This window comes from Palaemon carinicauda, chromosome 16 (genome assembly GCF_036898095.1).
Source record: "Palaemon carinicauda isolate YSFRI2023 chromosome 16, ASM3689809v2, whole genome shotgun sequence".
Taxonomy (NCBI): Eukaryota; Metazoa; Arthropoda; class Malacostraca; order Decapoda; family Palaemonidae; genus Palaemon; species Palaemon carinicauda.
Window position 1 is genome coordinate 61,274,324 of NC_090740.1, and position 12,500 is coordinate 61,286,823.

At 34.9% G+C, this 12,500-nt stretch overlaps 1 protein-coding gene across 7 annotated transcripts in view; it reads left to right on the forward strand.

The window, feature by feature from the left end:
* LOC137655741 (uncharacterized) overlaps window positions 1–12,500 on the forward strand; it is a 1,545,462-nt gene that overhangs the window by 1,309,229 nt on the left and 223,733 nt on the right. For all 7 annotated transcript variants that reach the window (XM_068389795.1, XM_068389798.1, XM_068389799.1 and 4 more), the window contains one exon: window positions 1,296–1,429. In XM_068389795.1, the coding sequence (XP_068245896.1) occupies window positions 1,296–1,429 (134 nt within the window). The remainder of the gene's footprint in view (window positions 1–1,295; window positions 1,430–12,500) is intronic.

Below are 12,500 nucleotides of genomic sequence, written 5' to 3' on the forward strand. Positions count from 1 at the left end.
AACAAATCAGTTCCTATTTTGCACATTCCGTTAATTACAGTACGTGTGTACTTATTCAATATGAGCATATCTTTCTCTCTCTCTCTCTCTCTCTCTCTCTCTCTCTCTCTCTCTCTCTCTCATTTGCTTTACTACATCACCCCAATTGCATCTGCTCAAGTGGGATACGATAACCAAATATCCAGTCACCGACATTGGGGAAGTACATAGTGGGCGAAAGGAGATGTAAACTCAATCAAATATATGAAGTAAAGAAACACTTGTTTCTCTAGCTTATCCCTTTCTTTAATATTTCACCTTTTTCTTATAGTTTTTAACCTGTTTTTCTTTTTGGGGGGGTTTCTTTTTTCTCTTATAGTTGTTTCTCACTCTCCTTTCTTAGTTTTCTTTCAGTTTTTATTTCATATTCTATTATTCATTCTTCACTTTGATGTCATGGTTATATTTCTTTATCACTTCCATCATGTTGTCATTTCATGTATTTCTTATTTTCTGATATATGTTCTGATTTATCGTTTTTTTCCATTTTTACTCTTTTTCTCAATTTGTATTGTCTTTATTTATCGTCAATTTCATGTTAGTTCGTTGTTGCCCAGCATTTTGCTATTTTCATTATTCTTTCATTTTGTTCTTTAGCTGACTTTCTAGCTCTTTTGCATATTCCCTACCGAAATTTCTTTCTTATTTATTTTGAGTTTTTCGTCCAATTTGGTTGGTTTTGCTTTGTTTAATTTATATTGTTTTTTGCTTTCTCTTATTCCATATTCTTGTTTTGCTTCCAGTATTTCCTTAATTTTATGTTTTAAATTTCCAATTGCCGGGCCCTCCCTGGTCATAATATTCTGTATATATAATCGATCTATAGGACAATTTCTTGTACTATGCCTCAGCTCGTTACGAGCAACTATAAACATTAGTCTTATTCCTTGGTATTTGGCATTCTATGCATAATTTTTGTCATATCTTTACTCAATTTAACTAATTTCATTTCTTTTCTATGTTTATTTTTGGTGCGTCCTGTTTTTTTATTGTTAAATATGTTCTCTAATCTTAACAAGGCACTATTTTTATCTCTTCCCTCTTGCTATACTTTTTCCTTTCTCTCTTTAATTTTTATTTTCACTTCATGTTTTCGTGTTTTCGTTGTGTGTATCCAATATTCTTTTTTGCTAATGAATAAGTATTTGCTGTTGATATTTAACCCTACGTTGCACCTATTCTCCACCGTGTTTCTAACATTTTTTATGAAGTAGCAGTTTTCCTTTTCTCAAAATGTCTTTTACCATCTATTGCAGACCCACCGGAAGTGGAATTACGTCTGGGAGCGCCGCTGAAGGGATCGGTAGTGAAGGAGAACTCAAATCTGTATCTCACTTGTCACGTCGATGCCAATCCACCCCCTCACACCACGCTCGTCTTCATGCATCAGGTAAGGAGTGTGCATGAGTATTTGAGAGAGACTCTCTCTCTCTCTCTCTCTCTCTCTCTCTCTCTCTCTCTCAGTAGCTCCTGGTGAAGAGTTTCAATAATTTCGATAAAGTCATTTAACTGGGGTTTCATATCCATGGAAACTTTGTATTAGGATGGGGTTCTTAAGATTGCCATCACAATCACAACTTTGGCTATATCAAGAGGCTAACGTGTCTATCTCAATCATTTCTTAGGGTGCCTCCGATGTTACTCCATTGATGATGAACTTCTGAAGGTCGTAAACTTTTTATCTATAGACTGCATATATACTGTACAGTGTATATATATATATATATATATATGTGTGTGTGTGTGTGTGTGTATGTTTGCTGATATATAGATGCATATTTGTATATACAGGGTATGTATATTTCCAATATATATATACATATATATATATATATATATATATATTTATATATATTATATATATATATATATATTATGTGTGTGTGTGTTCTTGTTTGATTATGAAATACAAATGCTATGTATATATTCTTATATCTGAATATCTAGTGATGAATTTATGGATGAGAATTTAGCAGCAATAAACATTTATATACAAGAGAGGGGTGCCATCCCATCTTTAACCCCTGCAAGGTAAAGTCATAATCATTCCAGATGTACAACGCAGATCTTGCAATCTTCCCCAAGGACGGTTAAGTGGGAGTGATATGAGTCCTCGACGAGACTCGCCTCCCTTCTCGAGCGTCCTTGCCACTGTGAGTGAGTGGTGTAGTACGCGCGTCTCACGGGGCCAATTACTCAATCTCGGACATTTCTTTTACCTATGGTTGACAACGATATTAGTTTGGTGTACAAGTGGGATTTGTTTGTGTATTCAATTTAGAAATTCCTTCTTTCGCTTATTATTCCATAAGAGGATTCTAAGAATGTTGGGTATTCCTGTCATTGTCCGTTTTTCTTGTGATAATTTTTCGTATTATAATTAACATACTCCATCTCAATCGTTTTTTCAGACCACGGTGGCTTGTTACGGGAAGCATATCGAATATTTAATTAGAAATTTCACCTACGTTCCAGTGTGATTCAACTCTATCCTATCCCAGTTTGAAGGTGAAAAAAATGATGAGTGGCAGAGACAAGGAACAGAATACTAACCAATAGATCATACATACAATACCCAAGCTATGACCATATAATGAGTGTTGATGACTCATCAGGTGGACATATAAGTCCTTGAAACCCACCCAGGCTTACGAGGATGGTCAGATTGCACATACTACTAGAAACCACCAGGCTTGAGCTGGGCTCGAACTTCCGTCCAACAAATTTCGAGACAGGAACGTTTCCAATAGTCTATCACAACTCGGATACTTGGACTACGTATACCTACGCTCTCTACCTGTATAGTTTGGCAGTCAAATTTAATAGTCCGCTCATACTCTCTCTCTCTCTCTCTCTCTCTCTCTCTCTCTCTCTCTCTACGTAAGGGAGTAGCGGTTGACTTTTGAACTTGTCTGTAGGAATCTGTTGACCCTCTTTGTGCTTGTCAGTCAACTAACACTGACAATGTTGTTTCCAAGCATAATCGTTGTCTCTATATTTTCAAGTATATCCCAAGATTTACATACATATAAATATGACTGAGGCTTATCTCACTCATAAGTATGTACAGCCAAGTGCAATAATTTGTATGCCGACCTTCCAACTTTACATTGTGTTTGGCTCACAGTCGCGAGAGTCGACAATTTTTTTTAATTGGAACTTACAGAATTCCAGCCTTGTGTACTTTAGCCATGTACACATAGATGTTGCTTAAGACGCATTCTCATGGTTGATATGGTGATGTCCCTGTGACGTTGTTGCTTGTGTCGCGTTAAGAAGCTGATACCCTCAGTTCTCATTAGATGTCTTAGCGTAAAGGAAAAATTAGACGCTTTTGCTTAAAAATGTAGCACTTTTGTATATATGATTTTCAAATAATACCAATGTAATATTCACATCTCTTTTATAGTGTAAACCTTTGGTGACATTATGAAAACGATACTATCTGTTAACAATATTGAAATGCCTACGTTTTCTTGTGTACTTTTAGAAACTTTCCTTAAATTTAGAAAATTGTTTATAATAGCATAAAAATAAGCCTACAGTGATGCATTGAAGAAAAATGAATTGAAGAAAAGAATCTTTATATCACTATCTCTTATGAAGAGAGGAAATGCAATTTTAAAAGATTAGAATTAGGTTCATAAATTAATGGATTTCAAGATGTCTTCTGACTCATTGATTGTCATGAAAATTATCAGAAGTAGAGAAAGGTATTCTTTTCATTTACATTCAATGTAAACAGATTAACTTGATGTGGTTAGCCGATGAAGTAGACCAAACCACAAATGCTAGGCCATACATACGAAAAAGCAAAAGTAATCATTTTGCGAATTAGTTTCGGATTTAAGGATAAATGCCTTTTTGAGTGGAGATACCTCAACCTGGTGAAAGGGTTTGTGTATCGCCAGGATCAGCAAAGCTGTACTACTCAACATCACCCATACAAGGTTGATTTGCTGTGAACGATCAGACAAAAGTCTCTCACAATCACTGATCCACCCTGGCCAGCGTAGTAATGAAAACTTGCCAAACCCCAGACATGAATAAGGACATGTCTTAGGCCTGTGTCCTGCAGTGGACTAGAAACGGCTGCATTTGTTGTTGTTTTTTGTATTGTGAAGAGGCTCAGTAACCCTTTGAAAATCCACACAAAAGTAAAGGGAATATGTTCCTTGCATGAAATGCTTGGTGAATATGAAAATTTTTATTCGTCACTTTACAAACCATATAAACCATAGAACCTAGAAAGCGATGACAAATGTCATAAATTTCAAGTCACTCTGTAGCCTCTCTGGCAATATAATGGAACCTCTGCATCTTTTGCACCGTGGCGTTTGCAAATATAAAAGAGCGTGTTTACTTCACACTACAGTCATGTCACGCTGAAAAGGCTCCTCCAATCCAAGTCCTTTTCCTTTCGCTTTTATGCTTTCGAATTGCTTGCAATTTCCCCGAGTGAAGACTGTCACAACCACTTATATTATTCTCCTTCGGAATGTGTTTTTGTCTTAAAGATGTTATGTTTGACTTTCGCCTAAGAATCTCAACTAATGTCTGACGATCTGAAAAGAAATTGACGTACAGGGTACTCTGTAATCTTTTTATTTTGGCGAAAACATATTACCTATAATACAACTTTTAGTAATTCCTAAAATTCTCTAGTGGTATATCTTTTTGTCTCTGAAATAGGATGCTGTTATAATTTTTCTGCTAAATATATATATATATATATATGTGTGTGTGTGTGTATATATATATATATATATATATATATATATATATATATATATATATATATATATATATATATATATATCTCTGTTATATATATATATATATTCTGTAATATATATATATATATATATATACACGTGTGTGTATATATAAATGTGTGTATCTGCGAGTGTCTGTGTATGTCTATCTGTTTGTGTTTGAATATTTCCATATATTAAAGGAGGTTATTTTCTCTCTCTCTCTCTCTCTCTCTCTCTCTCTCTCTCTCTCTCACACACACACACACACACACACATACATACACACGCGCGCGCGTTCTGAAATTGCTACACGCGAATCACAGACTTCTTTCATCTCTGTGTGAAGCTAATTAAAAGAAATTGATAAAATTGCTCTGCCTTCTCTCCGAGAGGAAACAAAAATGAGGGAAGAAAAAATGGCATAATGAATGTACGAGTTCTGCAATCCGGATCAAAAAGAATTTTTCGTGGGGAGTAAAAGGTTTTGGGTCACGAGTTTTGGTGGAACGAGTTTTAAAGTTTCTCCTCTTCCTCCTCCACCTTCCTCCGCCCTTTTTCTCCCTCTTTCCCTTTCCCTGTTCCCCCTCCTTCTCCCCCTGATCTCGTGCCAAAATTTATTCTCATGGATTTATTCCTACTTTTTTAGAGGTAGAAAGAAGAAGTTGACTTCTTTCCACCTCCCCTCTTCCTCACTTTCTTCTCATCACACATTCCCTCCTACATATTTCTACTTCAATGTCATCTCTAAGTCCCCGCATCCTAACCTTTTTTACTATTTTTTCTTTTATCTATCTCTCTTCATTCTTCTTTCATTTTATCTTTCTACTCCAATTCCTCTTTTCTTCCTCTCTTCCTGCATTCTCAATGTATTCGTGTTTATCAAATTATGATATTCCTCATCTTCCACTAATTGTTCCGTATTCTTGCTGTGTGTAACCGACCCTTGTTCAAAAGAATGGTGGGAAAACTAGCCAGTTGCTTTGTTCCTACTGTGGCACCATTTATGCAAGTTAATTATTCAATTAGTCATTTCCAACACCCCGCCCGAATTTAGAGCTATACCCCCAAGAGGTTCTCTCTCTCTCTCTCTCTCTCTCTCTCTCTCTCTCTCTCTCTCTCCCTCTCTACACACACGCACTCAAAATGAGAAGCCTTTATTCTTCTCCGTGTGAATCTTCTTTAAAAAACAAGAATTGTTTCACATTTCCTCGGAAGAATGGTAAATGATGAAGGACTTTTCCTTTTCTGTCTTACCTCATTTCCTCTCTAGAATTCTCTTCATTCTACTCTCACTCATTTAAGGGACCCTTTAATCTTCATTTCAGTCTCCCTCAAAATTATTCCAGATTTCGTATATTTGTTTTCTTCCTTTATTCTTTTTACTGTTCCCTCACCCATCTCTTTCTCCTATAATTCTCCCTGTAGCTAACTTTAAAGTACGTACCTTGGCTTAGAGGATATATACTCTCTCTCTCTCTCTCTCTCTCTCTCTCTCTCTCTCTCTCTCTCTCTCTCTCTCTCTCTCTCTCTCTCTTATACATTTTCAAAATATTAGACACGTATCCCCGACTTTCATCTCTGTGTGAAGCTAATTGAAAGAAATTGCTAAAATTGCGTTGGCTCCCACTCCCTCCCCCATCCACATCCCCTTAAAGGAATAAAAAAAGATTAGGGAAAAGTGTTGTGGGACGAATTTGTAAGATATTAATTCCAATAAATACGCTCCAATTTCTTCTGGTTATGATGGCTGACCCTAATTCGTCAAATACTGAATCAAATTTTTATTCTCTTATCTCTCAAAAAATCTCTCTCTCTCTCTCTCTCTCTCTCTCTCTCTCTCTCTCTCTCTCTCTCTCTCTCTCACGGACACACACACGCACATGTATATGCACAATTACACGTCATTAAGAATACGAAGCCTAAAATCAGAACGTCTTTTCATTTGTGTGTGAATCCAAGCGGAATATATTGATTAAATTTCCCAGCCATTCCCCAAAGTGAAAAATAAAATGATAATGAATGTACGAGTAGTAAAGTCCAGAGAAGATTTTTTTTTAATAATAATGGAAATTAATTGATCACAAGTTTTGTAGGGACAATCGATTACAGGGTTTTTTTTCCATTTCATTTTTACCTACATCTTCATATTCTCCCTTTTCTGTAATCTTGCTTCTTTAGCTTTTAAGGACCATTTAAATTTCCTCTCCACTTCATTGTGCTGTTCCTAGCTTCTATCAGCTACCCTTCCATTTTCATCATTAAGCAAAGCCTCCCACTACCAACCATTTTTACTTCTCTGGCTTGTTATCTGTTCAACGTTAGGTTAAACCAGTGTCAGAAAAAGAATATATGATTATTCTCTCTCTCTCTCTCTCTCTCTCTCTCTCTCTCTCTCTCTCTCTCTCTCTCTCTCTCTCTCTCTCTTAACTTGTGGATGAATTATTCGGAAAATACTAGGGTGAGAGAGGTTAACCTCTTAGAAGTATATTAGCGTGTAGAGAAGATGGACTAATGTTAATCTCTATGACTGAATGATTTCTTTTTTTGATATAACAACGAACGTATCCATGAAATGGGTATGAGATATAAGTTAGGATTTACTGCCTAAGGAAAGGGTTTATGATTGAATGGTGAACAGATAGTGTTTGCTGCATGCAAAAGGAAGTGTTGATTGCTGGTAGTCAAAGAAAGCAATTTAGATTAGTTAAGGAGTTAATAAGCTTAAAATGTTGTAAGGGAAGGTCAGCCGCTGTAAATGTGCATCAACCCGTATGATGGTAAAATAAAAGACATGAATATAATTTGGGAGAAGGTGTGAATACAAGAAACTGTGAACCGTGAACGTACTATGAACTATGCAAGAACTTTAAAAGACAAAAGGAATGACAATAGAAAGAATTATTTGGTTGTATGTAATAGTTACGAGGACAGGAAAAGAAATGGAGTTTGGGTTCAATGCAAACGAAGCGGTAAACTTGGAATATTTTGTTGAGAAATGTCGAAACAAAATATAGGTGTGGTGGAAATCCCAGCATATTTGAACTGATGGACAGAGCATTCTGAGTTGGACACATTATGGGGCGAGAATGAATGACCATTTGCCAGTTCGGATGGCGAATAAGTCAGAAGTCTTACGAAGAATAACAGGTCTCCACATATATAGTGAGAAGGCGCAAGATTAGAAACGCTTAAATCCTGCGAGCGAGTTGGTCAACAAATGCAGCCAGCAAAGATAGGCGCATAACGAAATACCTTGATTGTAATTACATGAATTGGCATATTCTATGGATGGCTTTTGTTTATCGATTTTATGGCTTATTATTTATTATTATCAGACAGCGAATGAATATAGCTGTTTCCCTAGCCACAAATCTGAGGAAAGATTATATTATATATATATATATATATATATATATATATATATATATATATATATATATATATATATATACATATATATATACATATATATATATATACATATATATATATATATATATATATATATCTAATTCGATAATCAAACTTGCAATTCTATCACTAGTACTATAAAATTCTTCTATGTTATCAGAAAGATTTTTATTGATATGAAAACCCTCTCCATTTTTTTTTCTTTCATGTCCTCTGAAGCAAAACATATGGACTTTTTTTAACTCTATATAAGATTTTCTAGCTCTAATTTCACTCAATCTTGTTATATCCCAATTTATTTAATTCAGCTCTTCTTATAACACAACAGTGTCGTATTTTGCAAGGTTCAGTTGTCAAAGGTGGTTTGTTCTAGTCCAGAGACTGTAGCAACCCTTGCGGCGGGATGTATCTGCCTGAGGATTTGTCCCACTGCCGCTCGGGACCGGGGGCCTAGAAAAGACGCTTCTTTTTTTTCATGTCTTGGCTTTGGCTAGTCTTTATCACCACCCTGTTCATTGGGGATTGATGATGGTAGGATATTTTGGTCTGATCGCTCATAGGAAACCAATCAAGTATGGGTAGCCCAACTATTGTAGCATAGCTTTGCTGATCAGGACGATGCACAAACCCATTATCTTCGTTAATGTTTCCCCACCAAGAATTAAGGATTAATTATCAAACTAAATAAGAAAAGGAAATTGAAGATCATTCAAACGTATGTACCAAGAACACCCTACACTGAGAAAAAAATAGAAACTTTTTATGAAGATCTGGAGATATCTATGAAAAACATAAGACTCAATTTATATTTGTTTTGGTGATTTAAACGCTAAAGTAGGTCAAAAGAATATAGGAGATTCAGGAGTAGATAAATTTGGAGTAGGCACAAGGAATGACAGAGGAGACATGAATCAGATGAGTTTAGTGTAGCAATACAAAATAGGTACTCTCAGCTACATGATGAAATGGAAGCAAGTAAAGAAGAAATTAACAAGAATTTAACAAAATTAAATTGGAGTCAGCACAAGAACAAGATCAAGGAAAACTATCAGAAAAAAACAAAAATCCAATAACGAAAAGATTGGAAATGAGGGTAAAATCCAAATATAGGAAACACTAAAGAATGGAAAAAATATTTAACTGATGAAAAGAAGTCTTGGAATAGGACGCCAACAATTGTTTGTTTTGAAGTATTGAAATTAATTTATTATCAACAATAAAGATGGAGTGGTAAATATTGCAGAGGATTTCTCTACAATGCTATACAATAGTGATAAAAGAAATAAATTTTCCAATAGAAATAATGAAACACCCGGGCCAGTACCAAATGTAACAGCAGAAGTGAAGAAGGCATTAGAAGCCGCGAAAAGAGGCAAAGCAGCAGGAAAAGATGGCCTAACTATTGATTTAATAATATATGGAGGAGATTTCATAGTAGTAAAACTCGCTGAACTTTACATCAAATGTCTGCAAGAATGCTCTATACCTACAGTTAGGAAAAACTTTATCATTATAATAATTCACAAAAAAAGGAGACACAACAGATATGAAAAAAGTACTGCAAAATAACAATACTCTTCGTAATATTTAGAATATTTACAAAGATCATATCAGGCATCATAGGAAGGAAGGTAGACTATAATCAACAAAGAGAACGCGGAGTCTTTAGAAGCATGTATTCAACAAATGGCCATATCCATGTAATTAACCAGCTAATGAAAAAATCAACAGAGTATGACAAACCACTATGTATGACGTTTATATACAATGAAAAAGCTTTTGATTTTGTCATAACCTCAGCAGTAATGAAAGCCCTTCAAATGACAAGGAATAGATGAATATTATGTTAGAACACTAAGACATCTATACAGGAAGTACAGCAATTATAAAACTACATATAGTGAGAAAATAGCGAATGAGAAAGGAGTTAACCAGGGAGACCCCATCGCCCTTGAATTATTCAAAGGGTATCTAGAAGAAGTTTAGACAATTTAGATTTGGAAAATGTAGGAATTAGTATTAATGGGGAATATCTTAATAACAAGATTTGCAGATGTGTTTACTTGTGTTTAGTAAATCATGGAAGGAATTGCAATAGATGATAGAAAATTTTAATAAAGAAGGCAGAAATTTAGGACTGAAAATGATTACGAGTAAAAGTGAGATAATGTTCAACGAAAATGCAGACAACAAGTAAGAGCTATGGATGAACCTCTAGAGATTGTTTATGAATATTTTCACTTAGGACAGACAGTAATTATATAACGCCATTGGTATATTCATGTTTATTGGTTGAATCGTTCATGTAGCTCTATGCATCTCGTCAAACTCACGTACACACACTGCACAGTGCACCACTATTTTCCTTGCATTCTTATCCTTCTAGATATCAAGAACTTACATTTCCTCACGGTTTTTTTTACACAGTAAGTGGTTTACGTCACGCAGTGTGCTATAAGCATTACATTAAGGTCTTTGCACCGTCCTTTTGGCCCTTTGTAGAAATTGCTTTTTAATCTTCTTTGCATCCAATTTGGTTTCCTTTCTTCCATTTTACTGCCCAGCCTCTTAAATTTTACTTCTTAATACTTCTTGATTTCCTTATTTGCAAATTAGTACTGAATTACCGCCATGGCCCTTGATCCAGACTGTAAGGCTAAAGTTCATAAATCCAATAGAATGCATTATATTTTTACCCCCTCGTACCAAGCAAATGCACATGCGCCTTGCTCGGCGATCAAACCCTATGATACCTGGACATAACATATAACTTATATACACACATATATATGTACTTGTTTGCGTCCTGGTTTATCCATGCATGCAAATATGTAGGCCTACTTGTGTGTTTACAATGAATGGCATACATTCAAAAACTTTTTATGAAAATTTTCTACAGAATCTATAAAAACAAATGTATTAAAATAAAGTCATCCACTTCATTCCATAGGAGTAAGACAATTATGTTTTTGAAGTTTCAAAGTGGTTCGCGAATAGCATTATAAAAAAGAATTAAGTCTTGGGTACGTTTTTACAATTGCATATTCAGCAGATTTTATGGCATCCATTAGCGTGGTTTTGTGATTGGAATTTCCGACCGCTTCATTGCGAAAAACGCGAGTTCTGGCCCATTTCATTACCTGTTCTAAGCCATATAATAACGCCCAAAATGGTCCATTAGATCTTTATCATGGGGGAAATTTGTGTATTTTCTTTATTAGGCTGTAATTCAAATCTTGGTTAACTGTTAATATTGAGGAAAGCGATAAATAAATGAAGTAAGAAAAGAAAAGGCAAAAGAAGGGTTTATGGCTGTGCCACAGTGTTATTGTGAAGTAAATAGTTTTGTATTGCAAAGGTGCTGAAGTTCGTGGGCCATTCCTAGATTGGAATATAAAGGCATGGATGTAATAGCAATTTTTGGGTTTGTATTGTAAAGATATTAATGCTCCTGTCCTTCTTGAGTTGTATTGTAAGGATATTAACGGCGACAGAGTCATTCCGAAAGCGGCATTATGTTGCGAAGATGCGTTTTCAGGTCGACGAAGGAAATTGGTTTCTGTCGTCGGATTTTCGGGTTTGCCAATGACTCTCTCTCTCTCTCTCTCTCTCTCTCTCTCTCTCTCTCTCTCTCTCTCTCTCTCTCTCTCTCTCTAGAAGGTTCCAAGTGCGAAATATCAAAAATATTCTAAGTTTCACTTTCCCCCTACGGTATATTTAAAGAAACTTTTCAGCGCTTGTCTTGTTCAATAAGAACTAATATTGAAAATGAATAGGTAAAAAACAAAAGTCTCTTAAAGTATGTAAGGAAAAGGATGATAGTCTTATGCACTAAAACAAGTTTTTATTTTTTTTTTCACCAAAAAACCTGTTCTGCATAGAGGGTTTTAACCTTCTGTTTTTCAGTAACCTCAGAGGTGAGTACAAACACACAATTCACAAATGTCAACAGAGGTCTAGAGCCAGAGCAAAGGGTGATATACATACATATATATATATATATATATATATATATATATATATATATATATATATATATATATATATATTAGAGATGTGCCGGAAGTATCGATATCGGTATTGATCTCCACCATGAGTATCATGTATAGTTATCGGCCAATCAAAAGTGAGCTGAAATTGTCGATACTCCGATAATGGTACTTTGGAATATATATATATATATATATATATATATATATATATATATATATATATATATATATATATATATATATATATATATATATATATATATATATATATATTAGAGGATATTATGTGAAATTGTTCCTT